Genomic DNA, 25,307 nt, shown 5'->3' with positions numbered 1-25,307 from the left:
GAAGGGTGTGCTGGAGAGGTATTATTCTGTGTTATGGATGCTTGATGGCCTAATAAGCAGGCTTGGGGGAGCTTGGTGATGTATGGAGGGAGAACTGTTAAATGTGTGGTCCTGCTCTTTTTCTTTCCTTAAGGGCTTTTGCCCTGGGAGGATTTTACCATAAGATTTGTCTCTTTTCCGAGGCCTTGGGCCTGAGGATGAAAGAATACAGGAATCTTGCCCTTTCGGGGAAGGGGGGCTAAAAAATAATGTAAGGAGATGTTGTGAGTAACTGGTTGAATAGGAAGTATACACAGAAATCGTTTTATGTTGCCCTACCTTGGAATGTAAAGACCCAGATACCCCTTAAATCTCAAATGCTATGGTGCCAGAGCTCTGCAAGAGTCCAGAGAGAGCCTTTGAAAGAGATTATACCCATCTCCAGGGAAAAGAAAAGTCTTTCATTGCAGTTGGGTTGCCCCTGCAAAGTTTAAATGCCTGGTTAGTTCTAGGGGCTGCTCTCCTCTACTCCCCTATGCTCTGTCAGTGGATTGTCCCTCAGTGTCCTCATGTCCAATGCAGGGATCTGTATCGGGCTTAAGGATGTCACAGGACCTGCAACCAACAGAGCATAGAGAAGAAGAGGATGAGAGGCAGGGTTGCCAACCATCAGTAAATTTATTGACAGTTTGTAAAAATCAGTGATTTTTTACAGCTGTCAGTAAATGTCCATTAGAGAATTTTTATTTCAGAAAATGATTGTGAAATGAAATAACAAACATAGAATTCAACCTAGTACATAGACCGTTTCAATTTTATACTAAACTTCTATTTATGTGAAGTAGCACTATTGGTGCTCACTTTCAATAATTATAACTAAATATTGATCTTCGGCTGACCAACAGCTGCATTGCGAATGTCCTAAGCACTCTTAAGCCTCGTTCACATAGGGAGATTTGATCTGTGCCCCATGCGGAGCGTGTTATACTGGCACGGGGATGCCCAGGTGTCACATGCATCCTCAAATCCCATCCGCAGTCCCATAGCTGTCTATTGGGATACAGTGGCTGCACAGACTCAGTCGTTGATCCCAATGTGGCTCCCGTGAAGGTGTGGGTGCATGGCTCCAAATGCAGTCAAAGTGAGTTCAGGGACATACCCCTGCACCCACATAGATGTCATATTGGGAGTAATGGCTGTGTCTATCAATGGGACTGCCTGCACAGGAATGCACAGAACACCTGCGTATTCACGTGCGGGTAAACAGGGCCCTGCACAAGGCACAGATCAAATCGCCCTCTGTAAATAAAGCCTTACTACAAAAAGATGTCATACACATTGAATTTCAGGCGTGGTTATTTTCTTAGGGTGTAAAAAGAATAGGTGCCAGTCACTTTGAAAAGTTTAAAATAGAATCTGGTTTATTGTATAGGGCAATATGGGAGGAGGGTGTGGAGTAAATCAGGATATCCTCAGACGTAGTTTATCACATACTTCAAACTAGGCCTTAAAGCTGAACTCATGGGAAAGGAAAACTGCTCCCTTGATTACAGTAGAATCTCTCTCCTCCAGACTACAGTTCCCACAGTGCAGTGTTGCCTGACTCAGTCTATTGAACTCTTCCTACTCAGAAGCTTCCTCCTCTTGCTGATAAAGCTGGTAACCAGTTCAGCACTGCAGGCCAGAAGCTACAGAGCAGCTGCTGCAGCCAGTGTCTTTCCCTCTCCAATAGCCAAGCACCTGGCTACAGAACATTTCCTCTCACTCTATTATCTGGTGACAACTGCAAAGGTTTGGGTTTTCTATAATTTGCTGACCACAAAAAAAATAGTGTCTAGGGCAGATAAAGAGGGTAAATCTCCCCAGCAGGCATACAGACAGCAAAAAAAAAAAAAAAAACACCTGGTGGCGTTCTAACCTTCACCACTCCACCTGAAACTACAAAAAATGTTTTGGGTTTAGATACATTATACCATTCTGGGCAGAGGGGGGAGGAGCTTGCTTACAACTCATGGTAGATAGTGAAAAGGATCAATGGTGTCAGTGGGAACTTATCTGACAGGCAGAAATTACTCATTGCTCAAGGAACCCCTAGCAACATCTGGAGGAACCCTTGGGTTCCAAGAAACCCAGGTTGGGAAACCCTGCCCTAAACCAATGTATGTAACAGTTATGTGAAATTAAAGTAACACAATCAAGGCAGGCTGACTCAAAGTATGTACCTACATGAGACAATGGTGCTCAGCCCCTAAAACACCCAGATTTGGAAACACACATTTTGTGACTCCATATGCCTCTGTGCACTGTCACACTATATATACATACTCATACTTTCACATCTCAGCTTGGATTTTAGGGCTGCGTTTTTTTTACTGCTGCGTAACGTGTTCAGCAATAACAATGTTTTTTGAAAGCAATGAAACAGATTCCAGTTATTAATTTTATCTTTTGTTCCAGGTTGGTTTCCTGGATAGACAGCGGGTTTTGGCCCTTTTGGAAATATTCTTTGACATAATAAGCACTGAAGGAGAAGAGTGGCAGCCACGAAACCCTCGTCAATGTGAGTACCCTTCTACATTCCACGTATTAACATTTGTCAGGATCATCAAGACAATGGACTTATTCAGTAATCCAGTCCGATCTTTAGAATACCAATTTTGTGCAAAATGTATTTTTTATAATGGGGGGGGGGGGGGGGGTGGTTGTTAAAACTCAACTCTAGCCAAAAATGTTTTTTTTTGGATAAAAGAAGAAAGCATTAGAGCCTCTGTCAGATTTTCCCTGTTGTGTTTCCTTATTCTCCTTACTCTCTGTCAGAACATGATGTTATGGAAAATTTCTCCAATGGGGAAAAAACATCACACACATTAAGGCCTCATTGGCCTTAGTACACATGCACTTACACCCATAGTCCGTGATTGGGCCATGTCTTTAAGCGGCTGAGGCTGCCAGGTGTGTGCATGTAGGTAGCCCATTTATGTGTTCGGGAATGTAGCAGCTGCATGAACACAGCAGCTTGTCCCAATTTGACAGCTGTGTGGATGCCGGTGTGTAGCCTTAAATGTAGCAACTTGAAGACCACCTCCCATTCATGGACTATGGGTGTAAGCTTCTGTGTCAATGAGGCCTTAAATAGTGCCAAATACATATAGACGATAAAAGGCCAACTGATAATTACACAAGCTGAGCACTAATACATATCAAACACACCAATCATCAGACTTTTACAAATACATTTTTTTCTGATCTCAGTTTTGTTTGTTTGTCTGCAAGTGTTCATTTGCTTAAATGGATATACTTCTATTTCAGGGCCAGTAATTGAAATAGGAGAAATGGATCCAACAGATTTCTGGGTTGATTTCCAGGAAATGGTTAACCCAATAGAAGAGAAAGAAGAAGAGCAAACTACTGCAACCTCCATTATAACAACTGAGTCTGTACCTGCAGTGGAAGACCTGAAGAACAGTGTGGATGGTAGAGGAGAAGGTAGGCTGGAAATACTAAGAGCTGGAAACATGTTTGGTTGATAGCAGATGGTTGACCATTCGCTTAGTACTTCTCCCATTAAGAAAATTCTGATGTGAAAAAGGAACAGCGCTAACATATTCCACATTGATTAATAAGGCAGTGCAACAAGCACTGAGGACATGTGCATGGCAGTAATCCACAGCAACCAATCAGAATCATGTCTTAAAGTTGAGCTTCAGGCAAACAGCTAAATACAAAGATTAAATACATATGGGAGAGCTGTTTTTCCTACCAAAGGGTTTCTTATTTCTGCCCATCCAATCCTGATTTTTACACAGCCCAGGCACACACACAGACCCTTCTGGCAGAGAAGAAGACCTGTTTTTTCTCTGCTGCAGTTTGTTCAAAACTTACAGGTCTCCTCATCACCCCAAACCATGACTGGACTGTGAAAGGTAGACTATTTGCAATCCCAGAGGGAGTAATGAGATCATTGCAGGTTGCTTGCTCGGCATACAAGAATTGCTTTTCAATTAATGTAAGGCACACTGTGATTGGAGGAGGTGTGGATGAATGTCACTATAGTCTCTTCTTCAATCACAGAATGCCTTGCCATTTATTGAAAAGAATCATTGATGCTGAGCGAGTGACCCACAATAATCTCAGTACTCCCAGGAGCGCTGTACGTTTCAGTGCCAGACTTACAGCTAGGTGTGGGGTTAAGGGAAGTAAAGGTTTTAAACAACAAAGCAGCAGCCAGACAAATGTATTATACAAAGTACCTTTCCTTGGCATGGTTTTGGATATTATGCTTTGCGCACATGTTGATGTGTTGAAGTTCTAATTGTTTTACTCACAATGTGTATGAAAGCCCAATTACTACTGTAATCGATTTTTGTTTAATGTTATTGATTTTTATAGGTACAACAGATACAACAGAGAATGGACAAGCCCCACAAGCTGAAGATAATGGCAGCATAGACTCACACTTTATTGAGGGAAAACCTTGGTCAGGTATCTATTTGCTACCCTCACACCTTAAAATCGAACTAATTGACTAGCTTGAGCTCACTAACTTGTTAGGGGCTAGAGATCAGTTATTGTCAGTTTATGCTTTGTTTTTATACTTCCTTGCAAGTTAGGCATGGGAAAATACAATGTATAAGAGAAGCATCTGAAGGTACTGTGTGCACTATTTGTAGTCCACTAGTCCACTATAAACAACCAGCGTTCATCTATATCTGATGGATACTGGTAGACATTACATAATTAAGACTTGCAATTGTGTATGGGAGATTGAAAGGGCTTCTATACAAGCCATGCTTTTCAATAAACAAATTCAAGGCGCACTGTGATTGGAGGAGGTGTGGATGAACCTCACCATCTCCTCTTTTCCAATCACAGAGCACCTTGCTATTCTGTGAAGAGAATCAGGGATGCCGAGCGAGTGTCCCACAATAATCTCAGTATTTCCATCAGCACCACTGTAAATTTCACCGTCAGAAGACCAGTACTTACAGCTCTGTGTGGGGTTAAGGGAAGTAAAGGTTTTAAACAACAAAGCAACAGACAGACAAGTGTATTATACAAATGTAGCACCCCCTAGCTGTGTTGCTAGAGTGCTAGAGTTTTGTGCAGTGTAGGTCAATTTATGCAGGCTTGGCTGGTGGCTAAGCCTGTCTCTTTTTTTCCTGGTTGGGCAGAGATCCAGGGAGAGCTGGATGACTCACAGGCAGCATCACTGAGACCCCCACCCCCTTATTTCTAGAATGTGCTGGAACCTTCTAGAAAGATAGGAAGGGAAGTGAGGTGGAGCTGCCTGGAGTATTCTGGGGAGGAGCTGTTTGGGTGGAAGCTGGAGATGAAGTGTTAGGCTGTCGTGGCTTTTTGAGGGAACTCACCATTCTGGGGGGGGGGGTGACCTTGGGCCTGGGCTTGTGTGTGGGCAGGACCCTCTCAAGACACATAGAGGTGTCCTGGACAGGAGGCACTGGGAGCAAGAAGGACAGTGGGAGAACACTGAAGGGCAAGTCTCCAGGAGCATCAGGAACAGCAAAGAGGGCTGGTGAGTGACACACAGTCAGGAGGACTGGGAGGCACGTCTGAGAGGACTGGGATGGAGTAGTCTGGGATGAGTGCAGAGCCAGTCAGGAGAACTGTGGTGGCACGGGCAGTGTAAAGGGGTAGCTGAAGCCAGGAGGGCTGGCAGTGCCTGAAGAGGTGGTACTGGGAGCAGTAGCCACATGTGGGACAGCCAGCACAAAGGACTACCATTTTTGCTACACTATAGGGGCCCGCGGTCCAAGAATGCAAAGGGCATTTGCTTTGGGCCTGACAGAGTCAATGTTAGGTCCCCACAACAGTTCTAGCTAGTCCTGGGAGTGATAGTCTGCAAGCAAGTGTTTGTGCTGAAGGTTGAGGAGAAGAGATTGTATATACCAGAGTGTATATAGTTCAATCCCAATGTATATTTCTTCAATCAAGTGGGCATCCCATATGTACCCCACCCCCATCCAAGTTTAATTCTTCTAATAAAACAAAAAAAACAAAGTGCAAGGCCTTCTTTTTGACTTGGTGTGTTTGGAAATTCGTGTGACTGGCTGTACAGGGTGGGAGACGAACCACAACCACCAGCGGCTGCTACGGGGGTAGCACTGCACAAAGTACCTTTCCTTGGCATGTTTTTGGATATTATGCTTTGCACGCATGTTGATGTGTAGAAGTTCTAATTGTTTTAGTCCCAATGTGTATGAAAACTCTAATACTACTGTATCCATAAGACCAATTGGATGTGGTTCTGTTAGCTATAATCCCAGATGTCCCGTGAACATTGCAATGGATTTTTGTTTAATATTAATGATTTTTATATAGGTACAGCAGATACAACAGAGAATGGACAAGCCCCACAAGCCGAAGACAATGGCAGCAGAGACTCACACTTTATTGAGGGAAAACCTTGGTCAGGTAACTCTATGATCCCCTCACAACTTAAAGTCCAACTAATTGACTAGAATAAAGCTCATTAACTTAGGGGCAAGTGTGCATGGCCTTTTGAGATTTGATATTATCAGTTTATGCTTTTATACTTCCCTACAAATTAGACATGGGAAAACGTATGATTTATACACTGACAGATGTGGTAATCCTCATATATGTCATGCTGCTGAGTCTTGCATTTACTAATAACAGGTTCATGTGTAGAATTGTTTCCTTTCGTAATTTTGTTTCATAGTTACATAGTTGGTAAGGTTGAAAAAAGACACGAGTCCATCAAGTCCAACCTGTGTGTGTACACTTTTATGTCAATATTACATTGTATATCCCTGTATGTTGTGGTCGTTTATGTGACTATCTAATAGTTTTGTAAATTATCCATGCTCCCTGCTGAAACCACTGATTGTGGCAGAAACCACTCTTACCATAAAGAACCTTCTACCCAGTTTCCGGTTAAATCGTTTTTCCTCTAATTTTAGTGAATACCCGCGGGTCTTTTTAAATGCCCTTTCGCAAAAAAGTTTCATCCCTATTGTAGGGTCACCAGTACGGTATTTGTACACTGAAATCATATTCCCTCTCAAGCGTCTCTTCTCCAGAGAGAATAAGTTCAGTGCTCATAATCTTTCCTCATAACTAATGTCCTCCAGCCCCTTTATTAGCTTTGTTGCCCTTCTCTGTACTCTCTCCATTTCCAGCACATCCTTCCTGAGGACTGGTGCCAATGTCTTGTAGAGTGGGAGAATTATTGTTTTATCTCTGGAGTTAATTCCTTTTTTAATGCATGCCAATATTCTATTGGCTTTGCTTGCAGCAGCTTGGCATTGCATGCCGTTGCTGAGCCTGTCATCTACTAGGACCCCCAGGTCCTTTTCCATCCTAGATTCCCCCAGAGGTTCTCCCCTCAGTAGATCGCATTCATGTTTTTGCAACCTAAATGCATTATTTTACATTATTCTACATTAAACCTCATTTGTCATGGAGTTGCCCACCCCATTAATTTGTTCAGATCTTCTTGCAAGGTTTCCACATCCTGCAGAGAAGCTATTGCCCTGCTTAGCTTAGTATCGTCCGCAAATACTGAGATTGAGCTGTTTATCCCATCCTAAAGATCATTTCTGAATAAATTAAATAGGATTGGTCCCAGGACAGAACCCTGAGGTACCCCACTTTCCACATTAGAACATTCCGAGTACTCCCCATTTATCACTACCCTCTGAACTCGCCCTTGTAGCCAGTTTTCAATCCAGGTACTCACCCTTTGGTCCATGCTGACAGACCTTAGCTTGTACAGTAGATGTTTATGGGGAACTGTGTCAAATGCCTTTGCAAAATCCAGATAAATTACGTCTATGGGCCTTCCATCATCTAGATGGCAGCTCACCTCTTCATAGAAGGTAAATAGATTTGTTTGGCAAGAATGATTTTTCATGAATCCATACTGATTACTGCTAATGATACCGTTTTCATTACTAAAATCTTGTATATAGTCCCTTATCATCCCTTCCAAGAGCTTGCCATACTATTGATGTTAGGCTAACTGGTCTGTAGTTCCCAGGGATATATCTTAGTCCTTTTTTAAAGATTAGTGCTACATTGGCTTTTCTCCAATCAGCTGGTACCATACCAGTCAGTAGACTGTTCGTAAAAATTAGGAACAATGGTCTGGCAATTACTTGACTGAGTTCCCTAAAGTATTTGTTAAGTCTAATGTTTTATTCACTGCTAGCCCCTCTATTAGAGGCTGGCATACCACACTATGCAAGTCCTTTGTAAAAATGAGCGTTCTAAATATCTCTAATATCTTCTAATACCTTTAATAGAGGGCTGGCAGTGACCAATGTAGGGTTTTTATTTTTAATAGTATCGGCGGGGGGGACAGACACCGCGAGAGCGCTGACAGGCAGAAAGGAGGGGGGAGGGGGAGAGAGGAGAGCAGAGAGGACAGCTACATATGACGGAGGGCCACGGTGGTCAGGGCTGAGCAGCCCTTGTTATCGTGGTCAGTATAGAGAGGGCATACAGAAAGTGGCAGGTTCAGGGAGTTTTTTTACAGTTTAAAGGGGGGAAGATTACACAGCACAAGCACCACACTGTGTAATTGTTTTAAGGGACCAGAATCTGAATTTTTTTTTTTTAGGTTAACAAACACTTTAAGGACCCTCGGGTGCAAGCCATCTGGTCCCGGTGACTTCTTTATGATAAGTTTTTCAAGTCTGTTTCTAATTTTATCCTCTGTTAACCATGAGAGTACTTCCTGTGACGTGTCATGAGGATAAACATTGCAGTTTTGGTTACTGAAGCCCCCCCCGATTCCCTTGTGAAGACTTAGGAGAAGAATACAGTCAAAACCTTCGCCATCTCACCATCCTTAGTGACCAGATTCCCTTCATCATTCTTTATGGGGCCAAAATGATCTGTCCTCCCTCTCTTACTATTTATTTATGAATTTCTTGGGATTTTTTTTATTCTCCTCCGCTATGTGTCTTTCGTGTTCTATCTTAGCCACCCTGATTATATATGCTTAAAACAGTCTCTATTGTCAAACAAGCTGAACACTGTTATTGTTAAATTAAGCAACACCTATCTCCATTCCACACTCTACCAGCCATTAACTGACATTTTGTGTGAAAGTAGATAGCATTTTATTGGCACATGCTTACAATCATAAAGGATATTTATTTATTTATTTATCATTTTATCATATTCTTATCGCCATCAATTTACGCAGCGCTTTACATATACATTGTACATTCACATCAGTCCCTACTCTCAAGGAGCTTACAATCTAAGGTCCCTAACTCACATTCATACATACTAGGGACAATTTAGACAGGATCCAATTAACCTATCAGCATGTCTTTGGATATTGGTCCCTTACCATTGATGTCTGTCCATCTGTGATTTTATAGCTGTCTGTAAGTCTGTATTAGCAAAGTCTGTGGCTGTCCATCAATGTCTGTGGATCCGTTCATCTACTGTCCTCTTTGTTCCTTTTGGTGGACAAATCTATCCATGCACAAATGCAAATTCTGTAAAATGTCATGCAATGGTAGACTTTTGGGCTAATTTACTAAAGGAATTGAGAATTTTTACACAATAAATTGTATGAATAGTATTTTTAATTGTTTAGTCATATGCAGATGAAATAAGTAAACAGGAATTTGCTTTTCACATGATTGAATAATTGAAAATTAATGTTCACACAATACCTCCTTTAGTAAACTAGCCTCAGTGCGCATGTGTATGTCAACAGTAATATAGTAAATATTTGTTATTTTTGTAAAATAGAAAACTATTGTGTGTGAGTGTTTGTATATACCATCTCTCTCTCTCTCTCTCTCTCTCTCTCTCTCTCTCTCTCTCTCTCTCTCTCTCTCTCTCTCTCTCTCTCTCTAGATATAGATATATAGATATATAGATAGATATATCTATCTATCTATATATCTATATCTATCTATCTATATATCTCTATCTATCTATTTATCTATCTATCTATCTATCTATCTATCTATCTATCTATCTATCTATCTATCTATCTATCTATCTATCTATCTATCTATCTATCTAGAGAGAGATCTGTCTATCTATCTTTATATATATATATATATATATATATATACACACACATACACGATTATTCCTTGTTTATTTTTATAGGTGATCTGCTGACTTCAGATCTGGCTATCCAGTACAGTTCATATGGTGACAGAAGTCAAGATGAGTGTCATGACACAGTCTCCAAATTCACAGGTAATTATAGTGAGCTAGAAAATAAGGCCAGGGAGATGGTGTGACTAGGGAGGTCAAATAGAAGGGAGACGCTGTAATGTGGGGGTGAAGTAGGTGGGGTGAACGTGCTGTGACCAGGGGGGTTGGTGATAAGGATGGGAGCAGACACTGTAAGCAAAGGGGGGGGGGTATTATGGGTGGAAGAGAGCTGTTGTGACCAGAGGAGCAGGAGAGGTAAGGTGGATAGGAGAAAGGCTACCTAAGGAAGTCAAGTGGGAGGAAGGTACTGTGATTGGTAGGAAGGTAAGCTGGGTGGGAGCAGGGTTACTGGGGTGATTGGGAGGTGTTGCAAGTGTATGGAGCTTGGGTGCAAGCAGCACTGATCTGAAGTCTGCATGCGGGTAATTAGTACATTTTAACGTGGAGGTGTGGGTGAGAGGTTGTTCTGTTGGATCGGTATAGTGTGTGTGTGGGGGGGGATATGACATGCAGGCCTGGCATAGCAGATTTGGGGGTCCAGGGGGGACAAGGGGTATTTTTATTATTGTCTGTGCCCTTTTGTTCTAGTGACACCCTCTATTTCTTGTACAGGTGTAAGGGACAGATAGTGAGTGACAATCTCCCTAATGGGGGTCACAAACAGAAATAAAATCCTGACAGGAAGTGTACATTTTCCCCATTCTATCCCCCCCAAAAAAGTGCTGTTATTGACTTTAGTAAAAGCAGAAGAGTGACACTTGTCCAAATGTCAAGGTCAGAAACTATAGTTAGCAAGTGTTGCTTCACCTTTAGCTGCCCCCATTCCCTTAAGGCAGGGCCTCCAAACTTTTTAAACAAAGGGCCAGTTTACTCTCCTTCAGATTTTAGGGGGGCCGGACTATGACCGGTAGGAGTAGAAATTGTCCTGGCGACAGTGGGAGAAAACAATGCATCTTTGGTATCAGTGGGAGGATTAGTGACCCACCTATGATCAGTGGGAGGATTAGTGACCAGTCATTGACCAGCCATTGGTATTAGTGGGAGAAATAGTGACCCACCATTGGTATCAGTGGGAGGAATACCTCCCCATTATTGGTATCAGTTTGAGGAATAGTGCCCCATCATTAGTGCCAGTGGGACAAACAGTGCCCCATTGTTGATGTTAGTAAAGAGAATTATGCCCCATTGTTGGTGTTAGTGGGAGAAATAGTATCTTTTATCAGTGGGATGAAAAGTGCTCCAAGGGGCCGGATAAAGGCAAGCCAAGGGCCACATCTGGCCCGCGGCCGTAGTTTGGAAACCACCACCTTAGGGAAGCAGGCCTAACGGTATTTGGTTGCCCCAGGTCTTGGTACACAGCGCTATAGTTTCTAGCCTATTGGTACAAAAGACAGAGCATAGGTAACAAAAAAAAGTACCTGTGATATTTAGGAGGATGTTTACTGAGTTAAAGCACAGCACAATATTATTGTTGTAAATATTAATATTAGTAAATATTATTAATCAGAAAAATTATGCACAGTTGTCATAACTTACAACAAGTATCTGTACGAAAGTCCAAAGACTGTTGGCGGTCAGGTCAGGTGGTAGACAGTTATGGTTATCCAGAGACTACCAAAGGTCAGGGCAGGCAGCAGCATAGTGTAAAATAGGCAGAGAAGTGTAATCAGTCCAAGATCAAAAGGTTGGCAGCAATCTGAAAGAGTAAGCCATATTCCAGGCAAAGGGTCAGATGAATCCAAATGGCAGGGCAAAACAGACAGGAACTAACTAGGCAATGGTTAGGAGATTGTTATCCAAATGCTATCACAAGTTCAGAGCCTTAACAGGGATATGGACTTCCCACAACACACTTGGAGTCCTTACTGTTAGCTGTACCACCAGACATCTCTTCTCCCTATATCCAGAAGTGGGAATCAGCACTGAGATGCTCCTTTTTCTAGACCAAAATAGAAAAAAATAATTTATTTTGTGCGCTTATAGGCATTAATAATCTGTAAAACTGAAGAATTGGGCTTTAAAGTGGAACTTCACTCTTTCATTCAACATTGACTATTTTTAATCCTTATGCTGCTAGCATTAGAAAATAGATAGTAAAGTATATCATATTTACTTGTTTGAAACTTTTTTTTTACATCTCTTCAGTTACCTCCTGGTTTCCAGGCCTAGGTAAATGATGTCTTACATCCCAGGAGTCTTCAGAAGGGGAGGAAGGGTTTCCTCAGCTAAGCACACCTCCTGCCTGCGTGCCTGAGTTAAGGGCAGATGCATTCCAGGAAGTAAATGCTACATTAATCAACTGCCCTTACTCAAGATGGCCACAGCCAGAAATGCTAGGGGGTGTTTTTCAAAGTGTATTCTCAGTAAAATAAAAAAGGAGACATGGATGGAGGGGTGGGCTTGCTTTGAATATTAAAAATAAATTTAATAGTGTTTTTGGTTTGTGGTGCTCAAATGCAGTGTAGTTCCACTTTAACCACTTATGGACAGAGCCTCTTTTTTACATTTGTTGTTTACAAGTTAAAACCATTTTTTTCTCTAGAAAATTACTTAGAACCCCTAAGCATTATATATTATTTTTTCAGACACCCTAAAGAATAAAATGATGGTCGTTGTAATACTTTATGTTACACCGTATTTGATGCAGCGGTCTTACAAATACATTTTTTTTTTGAAAAAATACACTTTTTTGACTTAAAAAGTAAGACAAAAGTAAAGTTATGCCGCGTACACACGAGTGGACGTTTCGACCGGACTGGTCTGACGGACCAAGTCCGTCAGACAATTCGACGGTGTGTGGGCTTCATCAGACCTGCAGTGGACGTTTTCTGTCGAAAATCTGACGGACTTTAGATTTGGAACATGTTTCAAATCTTTCAGATGGACTCAAGTCCAGTCGAAAAATCCGCTCTTCTGTATGCTAGTCCGACGGACGAAAACCGACGCTAGGGCAGCTATTGGCTACTGGCTATAAACTTCCTTATTTTAGTCCGGTCGTACGTCATCACGGTCAGATCCGTTGGACTTTGGTATGATTGTATGTAGACAAGTCCGGTTGGACGGAAGTCCGTCGAAACTCCGCCGGAAGTCCGTCGAAAAGTCAGGCGTGAATCAGTCCGTCAAAAGTCCGGCCGTGTGTACACGGCATTAGACCAATTTCTGTGAAGGATAATGTTACACCGAGTAAATTGATACCCAACATGTCATGCTTCAAAATTGCTCCCGCTTGTTGAATGGCGACAAACTTTAACCTTCAAAAGTTCCATAGGCGATGTTTGAAAATGGCTGCAGGTTACCAGTTTTAAGCTTGGCAGGACATTTAAAATATTTTTTTCTTATTTATTTTACTTTTTATTTTTTATTTTTACACTGTCTTTTTAAGAAAAAAAAATGGGTCACTTTTATTCCTATTACAAGGAATGTAAACATCCCTTGTAATAGAAAAAAAGCATGACAGGACCTCTTAAATGTGAGATCTGGGGTCAAAAAGACCTCAGAGCTCACATTTACACTTAAATGCAAAAAAAAAAAAAAAATTTCCCCTTTAAGTCCATTGGGCGGAAGTGACGTTTGACGTTTGACATCGCTTCCGCCATCTAATGTTATGATGCCGAGTGGGGGCTATCTTTCCCTCACTCGGCTCCAGGCCTGTCAGGGGAGAGGACGCCATCATCTCCGCTGCTACCGACGTCTCCGGTAAGCAGCGGAGACGACCGGAGCACGGTGGGCCCTCTCCTGCCCCCGACCCCCCGAAAGTGATCTTGCGGTGAACCCACCACAGAAACCACTTTTATCTAAAAAAAAATGTTTGCCGTTTCTGAAAATACTGGGGTTATGGCAGCTACAGCGATTTGCGGTAAGTGGTTACATAACTTTTTATGGAGTACAACGTTACCACCTACTGTAAAGCATTTCTGGTCCAAGGTAAAATCGGTTATCATGGACCTCACAATAATAGAGCTGGGGGATGATCCAGCAGCATTCCTACTACACTTCAATCAGTTATCACAATGTTCATATGAACAACCTGTACTCATTCACCTTGTAAATACAGCTCCCTCCTGCATCCCTTTGTGCTGGAAACAGATGAATCCCCAGCCAGTTTTTCCTTGGTTGTATAAAGTATCAGAAACTTAAAGGATGGAGGACCTGACATCCTCCCTGCACCACCGTGTGGAACTCCGCAAGTATTCTTGGTTTTATTGGCACCAGTATACTTCCGTTTGCTTATCATGGAGTGAGGGGAATCACATCTATCCCACTAGAATTCCCAACTTGCTCTCTCTGCTGACAACCTTGTCCTGACAGAGTTCCCGCTACTACAGATGTCTCTGTGTAATCAGGACATACAGTGCCTTGAAAAAGTATTCATACCCCTTGAAATTTTCCACATTTTGTCATGTTGCAACCAAAAACGTAAATGGATTTTATTGGGATTTTATGTGATAAACCAACACAATGTGGCACATAATTGTGAAATAGAAGGAAAATGATAAATGGTTTTCAAATTTTTTTACAAATAAATATGTGAAGTGTGGTGTGCATTTGTATTCAGCCCCCCTGCGTCAATACTCTGTAGAACCAACTTTTGCTGCAATTACAGCTCCAAGTCTTTTTGGGTATGTCTCTACCAGCTTTGCACATCTAGAGAGTGACATTTTTTGCCCATTCTTCTTTGCAAAATAGCTCAAGCTCTGTCAGATTGGAGAGCATCTGTGAACAGCATTTTTTTTTCTTAATTGGATTTAGGTCTGTACTTTGACTGGGCCATTCTAACACATGAATATGCTTTGATCTAAACCAATCTATTGTAGCTCTGGCAGTATGTTTAGGGTATTTGTCCTGCTGGAAGGTGAACCTCCGACCCAGTCTCAAGTCTTTTGCAGACCTTTGAAGACTTTAGCAGGTTTTCGTCTAAGATTGCCCTGTATTTGGCTCCATCCATCTTCCCATCAACTCTGACCAGCTTCCCTGTCCCTGTTGAAGAAAAGCATCCGCACAACATGATGCTGCAGCCACCATGTTTCACGGTGGGGATGGTGTGTTCAGGGTGATGTGCAATGTTAATTTTTAGCCACATAGCATTTTGCTTTTAGGCCAAAAAGTTCAGTTTTGGTCTCATTTGACCAGAGCACCTTCTTACACATGTTGTTATTATTATTATTATACAGGATTTATATAGCGCCAACAGTTTACGTAGCGCTTTACAACTTGAGGGTAGACAGTACAAATACAATACACTTTAATACAGTAGAAATCAGAGGGCCCTGCTCCTTAGAGCTTACAATCTAAGAGGGAAGGTCAAGAGATACAAGAGGTAATAACTGTGGGTGATGTGCTGATTGAGAAGATAAATGTTAGGTGGGGGCCAGATAGGCTTCTCTGAAGAGATGAGTTTTCGGGGATCGTCTGAAAGTGGATAAAGTAGGAGAAGATCGGATGGATTGGGGTAGAGCATTCCAGAGGATGGGAGAGGCTCTGGAGAAGTCCTGAAGGCGAGCATGGGATGAGGTGACAAGGGAGTTTGAGAGCAGGAGGTCTTGGGAGGAGCGAAAAAAATGATTAGGTTGGTATTTTTAGACTAGGTTAGAGATGTAGCTGGGGGCCAGGTTGTGGATGGCTTTGTAAGTTATAGTTAGTATCTTGAATTTAATTCGGTGACTGAGTGGCAGCCAATGGAGGGATTGGCAGAGGGGTGTAGCAGACGCTGAGTGGTTTGTGAGGTGGATGAGCCTGGCAGCAGCGTTCATGATGGACTGAAGTGGGGATAGCCTATTTAGAGGTAAGCCAATGAGGAGGGAGTTGCAGTAGTCGAGGTGGGAGATGACCAGGGAGTGGATTAGAAGCTTTGTGGTGACATTGTTTAGGAAGGGGCGTATCTTGGAGATGTTACGGAGATTGAGGAGGCAAATTTTGTATAGTGATAGAATGTGGGGTCGAAAGGTTAGTTCAGAGTCCAGGATTACACCTAGGACCTTGGCGTGGGGAGATGGGTTGATATTCGAGCCGTTGATATTGACAGAGAAATCAGGGGAAGTGGCACCTGAGGGAGGAAATATCATGAGCTCGGCTTTGGATAGGTTGAGTTTGAGGAAGTGATGTGACGTCCAGGCTGATATGTCTGCCAGTAAGTTGGTAATGCGTGAGGAGACAGATGGAGAGAGCTGGGGGGTGGAGAGATAGATTTGGGTGTCATCAGCATAGAGATTATATTTAAAGCTGTGAGAGGCAATCAACTGACCCAGGGAGGTGGTGTAGATTGAGAAAAGGAGAGGTCCAAGAACAGAACCTTGGGGGACCCCAACGGAGAAGGGAAGAGGAGAGGAGGAAGTAGAGTTGTAAGTGACACTGAAGGAGTGGTGGGAAAGGTAGGATGAGAACCAGCGAAGAGTACAGTCATGGAGACCAAAGGAGTGGAGTTTATTGAGGAGGAGGGGGTGGTCCATTGTGTCAAAGGCAGCAGAGAGATCCAGGAGAAGTAGTACAGAATTGTGTCCATTGGTTTTAGCCGTTAGTAGGTCATTTGAGAGTTTAAGGAGAGCAATTTCCCTGGAGTGTTTAGGGCGAAATCCGGACTGAAGGGGATCAAGAAGTTTATTCATGGTCAGATGGTCGCTTAGTCGGTTGTAGACCAGTCTTTCAATAAGTTTGGAGGAGAAGGCGAGTAAGGAGATGGGACGTAGGTTGTTGAGACTGGTGGGGTCCAGTGAGGGCTTTTTAAGTATGGGTGTGACTAAAGCATGTTTTAGAGAGTTTGGGAAGATGCCACAAGAGAGGGGAGGTTGAAAATGTGAGTTAGAGAGTGTAGAATCAAAGGTGAGCGTAGCATTTGCGAGGGAGCAGGATCCAGGGGGCAGGTGGTTAGATGAGTGTTAGATAAAAGTTTAGCAACCTCAGTAATAGTAGCAGGGTTGAATGAGGGAAGTAATGATTGTATCTGTGGACATGGGGTGTTGCATGGGGGAGGTTTTTGCGCAGTGGCGATCTCCTCATGAATTGTATCAATCTTAGTTTTGAAGTGATTGGCGATCTCCTGGGCAGTGAGTGAGTTGGTGGGTGGAGGCAGTGGAGGACAGATTAGAGTGTTGAAGGTAGAAAAGAGTTGACGTGGACTGGATGAAAAGGTGTTAATGAGTGTGATAAAGTAGGTCTGTTTGGCAGTGTGAAGGCAAGAATAGTATTTGAGGAGGGCAGATTTATATTGTGTGAAGTCTTCCTGGATCTTAGTCTTATGCCACAGGCGCTCAAGAGTGCAGCTACGTTTTCTGAGACTTCTGGTGTCATCTGTTTGCCAGGGTTGTAGCAGTCAGGGCCTAATTCTGCGTGTAGTGAGGGGGACAAGCTTGTCTAGGGAGGAAGACAGTGAGCTGTTGTAGATGAAAGTGGCTAGGTTGGGGCAGGACAGAGGTGAGATTTTGTCATAGAGGTGATCAGTAGCAGAGTAGAGAAGAGAAGGGTTGAGGTGGCGAAGGTTTCTACATGTAACTGTTAGGCGGTTAGAGGGAGAGGAGGTGGAAGACAGGGAGAGAGCAAAACTAATAAGGTGGTGATCAGAGAGTGGGAGAGAATTGTTGGAAAGGTTGCACGGAGTGCACAGATAGGAGTAGACAAAGTCAAGGGTGTTGCCGTTGGAGTGAGTAGGAGCCTGTATCCATTGCTTCAGGTCAATTTATGAGGTTAGACTGAGAAGTTTAGAAGTAATAGTAGTGTTAGTGTTAACAGGGATGTTAAAGTCGCCGAGAATAATTGCGGGGATTTCAGAAGAGAGAAAGTAGGGTAGCCAGGCAGAGAAGTTATCAAGGAGGGCTGATACTGGTCCAGGGGGCCGGCAGATGATGTCCCTCAAAAGATGAGAGTATCAGAGAGGGAGGTGGGTGAAGTACCTGATAGGTACTGCATGGGGCTAGAAGGATTCCCACTCCGTCCACTTGGTCTGGGGTAGTGAGTCCAGAGAAGGCCCCCATGGGAGAGGGAAGCAGGAGAAGTAGTATCTGATTCATGAAGCCAGGTTTCAGTAATGGCAAGTAGGTTAAAGGAATTTGTGATAAAGAGGTCGTGAAGGGCGGTGAGTTTGTTACAGACAGAGCGTGCATTCCAAAGGGCACAGGAAAAGAGGGTGCTGGTTTTGGAAAGAGGAATAGAGACCAAGTTCTGTGGGTTGCGGCTCCTGCCAGAGGGTGTAGGGGGATGGGAGTGTTGGGCAAAGACAGATGATGGTGGCCCAGGGTTTGGGGATATGTCACCAGAGGTTAGGAGAAGCAGGAGGGTGAGGGAGGTAATGTGGGAATGTGATTTATGTGAAGGGGCAGTATTGGAGGTTTTATCAGTATATGGATGTAGAATGAGCAAGTAGGAGCAGTAGTAGGGAGAGGACAGAAGGCAGGGTGATATGTATAAGCAGGCAGGTGGAGAGCGCATGTTACAGAGTGTTACACATGTTTGCTGTGTCCCCCACATGGCGTCTCGCAAACTGCAAACAGGACTTCTTATGGCTTTTTTTCAACAATGGCTTTCTTCTTGCCAGTCTTCCATAAAGGCCAGATTTGTGGAGTGCATGACTAATAGTTGTCCTGTGGGCAGATTCTCCCACCTGAGCTGTGGATCTCTGCACTTCCTCCTGAGTTATCACAGGCTTCTTGGCTGCTTCTCTGATTAATGCTCTACTTGCCTGGCCTGTCAGTTTAGGTGGACGGCCATGTCTTGGTAGGTTTGCAGTTGTGCCATACTCTTTCCATTTTCGGATGATGGATTGAACAGTGCTCTGTGAGATGTTCAAAGCTTGGGATATTTTTTTATAACCTAACCCTGCTTTAAACTTCTCAACAACTTTATCCCTTGGCCTTCATGATGCTGTTTGTTCACTAAGGTTCTCTAACAAACCTCTGAGGGCTTCGCAGAACAGCTGTATTTATACTGAGATTAACCTCCCTGGCGGTATGATTATTTTGGATTTTAGGTGCTGAAAGCGGTACAATTATTTTGCATGGAAATTTGGCGTTTTATATTGTAGGCCTGTAATTCTTAGCAATAACGCACTTAAATCTGTCCAAACCAGAGTTTAGTAGATATCCCGGGTATGATGAAGTTTGAAACACAAAAACATAAATTATAATATAATAAATAAATATAAATAATTAAAAAAAATAATAATATAATAATAATAAAATACATTTCCCCACGATTCACTATCGCTCAATTCTGCAAGTGTTCTAATTTACTATCGCTGTTTTCTAGCTGATCTAAAGCCACTTTTGATGTAAAGGGACACTTTTTGGTTGCTATGGACAATCTCCAGTTTCCAGGCAGAAAGAACAGTATATATCATATAAAACTGCATGCAGGTCATGGGCACTTGGGACAAAAGGGATGTGAAATAATTTCATACAGTACTGTAATCTGTAAGATTACAGTACTGTATGTGTTATGATTTTTACATTTTTTTGAATTTGCCACCAGGCTCCGCCCCCCGTGCGTCGCGCCGCTCGCAGGGAACGGAGCCTGGCAAGGAGAGGCTTCGGAGGAGACAGAGCCCACGGACATTGCAGGGGACATCGCAGGATCCCGGGGACAAGGTAAGTAACGCCGCACCAGGATCCTGCAATGTAATCCCGAGTGTGGCTCGAGGTTACCGCTAATGGGACTGAAATTTAACCCCGAGCCACACTCGGGATTACCGTCAGGGAGGTTAAATTACACAAAGGTGGACTCTATTTACTAATTAGGTGACTTCTGAAGGCAGTTGGTTACACTAGATTTTTAGGTAGGGGTATCAAAGTAAAGGGGGCTGAATACAAATGCACGCCACACTTTTCCGATATTTATTTGTAAAAAATTTTGAAAAACATTTATCATTTTGCCTCCACTTCACAATTATGTGCCACTTTGTGTTGGTCTATCACATAAAATCCCAATAAAATACATTTACGTTTTTGGCTGTAACATGACAAAATGTGGAAAATTTCAAGGGGTGTGAATACTTTTTCAGGGCACTGTAGGTACCCTTTACCCATCCCTAGTCTTATTCCTTTTTTCCTATCTAGACTTACCTAATTGTCTACCCTTTCTTCACTCTTTTTAATTTCAAACCCATCCACTCATAGTTCCTTCTTCTCCTCTGCCTTCCCTTTTATCCCATTCAAATTTAAAAACATTACTGCACTTCCACTGTATTCTATAAGATACATCCTGCACTACCATAACTAGGATTTGCCGCAGGAAGGGTGCATTCATACTGCAGGTCTTTCTAGGGGTTTGGGATATGAGTCCTTGAGGACTGCTTCACTTTTTTAAAGATTCTGCACAACATGTACACCTCATGGTATACTTATTTGAAATTAGTTTGAAATGTGTAGCATATGACTGTATTTGCCTGCACTGTTACTGCTTAAATGTATTATTGGAATTGCTAAATAAAGAATGATTCAAAAAGCAATATAACCCCCAAAAAAACAAAAAAGAGAAAGTTTTGGATGGGACATCAAATCTGACCTTAAAACAACCGCAGAACTAAATTAGAGCAAAAAAAGCCCCAATAATAGGTAGGAACAAAAAAGGCAGCACAGGGTTTGATTGCCCAAAGAGCTAGCAATCAGAACTGACTGAACTTAAAGTCTTCCTGTGCAGTTTGTCAGCTCTCCATATGCTTTTCCTACAGCGGCTTCCAATACACTGACACTGTGACTGCTCGGTTTCGACATTCTTTTATAGAGAGGGGGCTTGTTTATACAAAAGCCCTCCTATTGGCCCCTCTAAGCCTAATGACCATAGTTCAAAGGTCATACAGTGCATTATGATTATAAAATTTTTTTTTTAGGTGAAATAAATTTGCCAGGACCATGCATCTCTAATACCTGCAGGATTAACCTCAAACCCATGATAGTGGCAATTCTGAACCTTATCCCTAGGACTAAGCATGTGATCATGCAATTAACACTAAACCTTTATTTGCTGTGCCATGTGAAAATAGCTTTTTATAGGGCAGCCAAAGTTCACTTTGATGTGGTTCTTTGCACGTACTCTTGTATTTTATTTGTAAGATCAAAAGGAATGTCTGGCAGCCAGAACACACATATCATATGTTCTCCTTGGAACAAAATGGATTGATTGAAATACTCTAACTCAGTACTTGTTTTCTTTTCTCTATAATATGATACGATAGACTACAAGGACAACTAACGCCTGGTGCCCTGTCAGTGGAAAACAAAACAAATACTATTCTGTTTCCCAGCATGAGAATAGTTATAATAATATGCATACTTTTAATGGTATGACCTCTGCTGACTGATGACCAAAGTGTGGCAATAAAACCCTTGAAATATTTTTTTAGCCAGTTGTGGGCACTGTGGGGTAGATTTACTAAAATTGGTGCACTCATAATCTGATGTAGGTGTGCATAGTAACCAATCAGCTTCCGGGTTTTATTATCAAAGCTTAATTGAACAAGCTGAAGTTAGAAGCTGATTGGTTACTATGCACAGCTGCGCCAGATTCTGAGTGCTCCAGTTTTAGTAAATCTCCCCTGTATGTTTTATTAAAGTTACTTTATATATCATTGCCAAAAATTTAAAAACAAGGAATACATCACCTATTTCTTCTGATATTAATATTTTTCGTATAAATTTCTAACCGAAGGAATATAAAACATTTGTTCCCTGTGTCATACCTTACACGTAGCTGAGTGAGAAACAGTGCTACTGAAGGGGCAGTGGAGATTCTTACTTGATTTCTACATAGTCCCCTAGCCTCATATTACCCAGTGTCCTGAATATAACTTGCCAAAAAATAATAGCTAGGGACTGTGTAAGGAGAACTGCTTCTTTGAAGAGATCCTATTGTTATGTGTTACATGGTTGTAAAGTTGATATATTAATAAGATAAAATGCAACCCCAATTCCAAAAAAATTGGGACACTGTGTACGCAATGAATGCAATGATTTGCAAATCTCATGAACTCATATTTTATTCACAAATCACAATAGAAATAGAAAACATATCAAATGTTTAAACTGAGAAAATATACCATTTTAGCAAAAAAAAAAAAAATAAGGTAATTTTTAAATTGATGGCAACAACACATCTCAAAAAAAATATGGGACAGGGCTATGTTTACCACAGTGTAGCATCCCCTCTTCTTTTAACAACACTCTGTAAACATCTGGGAACTGAGGAGACCAGTTGCTGGAATTTTGAGAGAGGAATGTTGTCCCATTCTTGCCTGCTATAGGATTATAATGCCCTGTACACACGATAGGATTTTCCGATAGAAAATGTGTGATAGGACCTTGTTGTTGGAAATTCCGACCGTGTGTAGGCTCCATCACACATTTTCCATAGGAATTTCCGACACACAAAGTTTGAGAGCTTGCTATAAAATTTTCCGACAACAAAATCCGTTGTCGGAAATTCCGATCGTGTGTACACAAATCCGACACACAAAGTGCCACGCATGCTCACAATAAATAAAGAGATGAAAGCTATTGACTACTGCCCCGTTTATAGTCCCGACGTACGTGTTTTACGTCACTGCGTTCAGAATGATCGGATTTTCCGACAACTTTGTGTGACCGTGTGTATGCAGGACAAGTTTGAGCCAACATCTGTCGGAAAAAATCCATGGATTTTGTTGTCGAAATGTCCGATCAATGTCCGACCGTGTGTACAGGGCATTACTGTTCAGCAGTCCTTGGTCTTTTTGTTGTATTTTTTGTTTCGAGATGTGGCAAATATTTTTAATTGGTGAAAGGTCTGGACTGCAGGCAGGCCAGTTAAGACTCTTCTACTACAAAGCAATGCATGTTGTCATAGATGCAGTTTGACGTTTAGCATAGTCCTGCTGAAATATGCAAGGCCTTCCCTGAAAAAGGGCATTATCTGGATGCTTCTCTAAAACCTGGATATATCCTTCAGCATTGATGGTCCCTTTCCAGATGTGCATATTTCCTATTCCATATGCACTAATGCCACCCCATGCCATTAGAGATGCAGGCTAATAACAAGCCGGAAGGTCCCTCTCCACTTTAATCCGGAGGACACGGCACCCATGGTTGCAAAAAAGAATGTAAAATTTTAATTTGTCTGAGCACAAAACAGTTTCCCACTTTACAGCAGACCATTTTAAATGTGCTTTGGACCAGAGAAGATGACAACGTTTCTGGACTATGTCCAGATATGGCTTCTTCTGTGCATTTTTGGATGGCATGGAGAACTGTGTTCAAAGTGTGATTTTTGTAAGTATTTCTGAGCTCATGCAATGATGTCCATTAAACAATCATGCCTATTTTTAATGCAGTGCAGTCTGAGGGCCCAAGGATAAAGGCATTCAAAATTGCATTTTGACCTTGTCCCTTGCACACAGAGGTTTCCCAGATTCTCAGAATCTTTTGATAATATTATCTACTGTAAATTATGATATATTAATAATCTTTGCAATTTTACATTAAGAAACATTCTATAATTGTTATATAAAATATATATATATATATATATATATATATATATATATATATATATATAGTACATCGATATTATGTAATAACAATGTTTAGCTATTCTTCTGAGCCCGGGTTCACACCTATGCGAATTAGATGCGGCTTACACCGCATCTAATTCGCAGGACATTTTAAAATACATTCATATGAATGCATCTGGTTCACATATGTGCGTTGCATTCGCACTGCGCATTGCACAAAAAACGTGTGCGTTTTTTGGGCATTGCGGTGCGAACTACAAGCCTATTATCTCCTATGGGAACGCATCTGATTCGCAGATGCATTGCGTTCTGAACAAGGATTTTCTCTTTCTCCTCACTACACCTCCCCCTCCCCCCCCCCCTCCCTCCCCCTCTCCCTGAGCAAAAACGCAATGAATCCGTTGAACAGGAGATTGTTATCTCCCCAGTGAAACCTGAGCTTCAATTCGCACCGCACAAGTGTGAAACCAGGCTGAGACACCCTGACTCCCTGACAGCCTGACAGTTTTGACGGCGGACCTGAACAGGTGCTTCAAGTTAGCCTATGGAGCGACGGATGTCAGCGGAGACATGTCCGCTGACATCCGACCCCGTCCGATCCGCTAAAAGCAGACGATCAAAAATAATAAACAAGCCTTGCGAGCCACATACGGGTTAATGCCTGATAAAATAATAAAATATAATGTATATAAATATAATATAAAACCAATCCTGAGTAGAAACCAGCTGCAAACACTTAATCACGTTCCATAATCGTGTAAGTGGCGTATAGAAAAAAATGTGTCTGCGCTAGATAAAAATTAACATTCCAATAATACCATAAGTGCTAAGTGCAAAAATAAACAAATACACAAACAAAAGTGTTATAACTGACCAATAATAAATCAGAAATAACCATTAGTGCATGAATCTCCAAAGTGCACAGTGCTATATCCAACACACAATATAAGTGTCCAATCAAGAATGAAAAAAACGTATAAATTGAAATAAAATTTAAAAAAATATAAAAAATATATATAAAAAAATATAAAAATCTTCCTGTGAATCTTTAAAGTTCAAAACAGTGTATATCCAAAGATATAAAAGTGCCCAAAATCAGTGTCCATAATCAGTGAAGCTCATACATCTTGTCCTTCCAAAGGTGCAACACCATAAAACGTGCCTTAGTGTCTTCCAGTGACCCCCACAAGCATATACGCTCACCTTCCTGCGTGTGACACAGTATTTAAACTCTGTCAAACACGCTTTGGAGACACTCCTGTGCTCTAATGGAATCAGCTGTGTAGACCTTCAATGCTCCCAGTCATGATTTTATATGCCGCGAGATCGGCCTGTTTTAGTTTAAGCTTGTTTAGGATGGTGCACTTACGCACCCGCAGCATGTGAGTACCCCTGCAAGGGGAGTAAGTTTTTTTTCATAATAAAATACTTTATATTATCATGCAATGTTGCGCTATGGAGTTTCTTTTCTTTTGCATATAAAATCATGACTGGGAGCATTGAAGGTCTACACAGCTGATTCCATTAGAGCACAGGAGTGTCTCCAAAGCGTGTTTGACAGAGTTTAAATACTGTGTCACACGCAGGAAGGTGAGCGTATATGCTTGTGGGGGTCACTGGAAGACACTAAGGCACGTTTTATGGTGTTGCACCTTTGGAAGGACAAGATGTATGAGCTTCACTGATT

At 42.0% G+C, this 25,307-nt stretch overlaps 1 protein-coding gene across 1 annotated transcript in view; it reads left to right on the top strand.

The window, feature by feature from the left end:
- The window catches only part of EFCAB5 (EF-hand calcium binding domain 5), a 90,425-nt gene that overhangs the window by 29,848 nt on the left and 35,270 nt on the right, over window positions 1-25,307 (top strand). Inside the window, exons 7-11 of the mRNA XM_073616850.1 lie at window positions 2,437-2,539; window positions 3,289-3,465; window positions 4,369-4,461; window positions 6,319-6,411; window positions 10,102-10,194. Of these exons, the coding sequence (XP_073472951.1) occupies window positions 2,437-2,539; window positions 3,289-3,465; window positions 4,369-4,461; window positions 6,319-6,411; window positions 10,102-10,194 (559 nt within the window). The remainder of the gene's footprint in view (window positions 1-2,436; window positions 2,540-3,288; window positions 3,466-4,368; window positions 4,462-6,318; window positions 6,412-10,101; window positions 10,195-25,307) is intronic.

The sequence above is a fragment of the Aquarana catesbeiana genome, linkage group LG02, assembly GCF_042186555.1.
Source record: "Aquarana catesbeiana isolate 2022-GZ linkage group LG02, ASM4218655v1, whole genome shotgun sequence".
NCBI classification, from domain to species: domain Eukaryota; kingdom Metazoa; phylum Chordata; class Amphibia; order Anura; family Ranidae; genus Aquarana; species Aquarana catesbeiana.
Note: the sequence above shows the minus strand (reverse complement) of the source record. Positions and strands in the feature narration are given on the sequence as shown.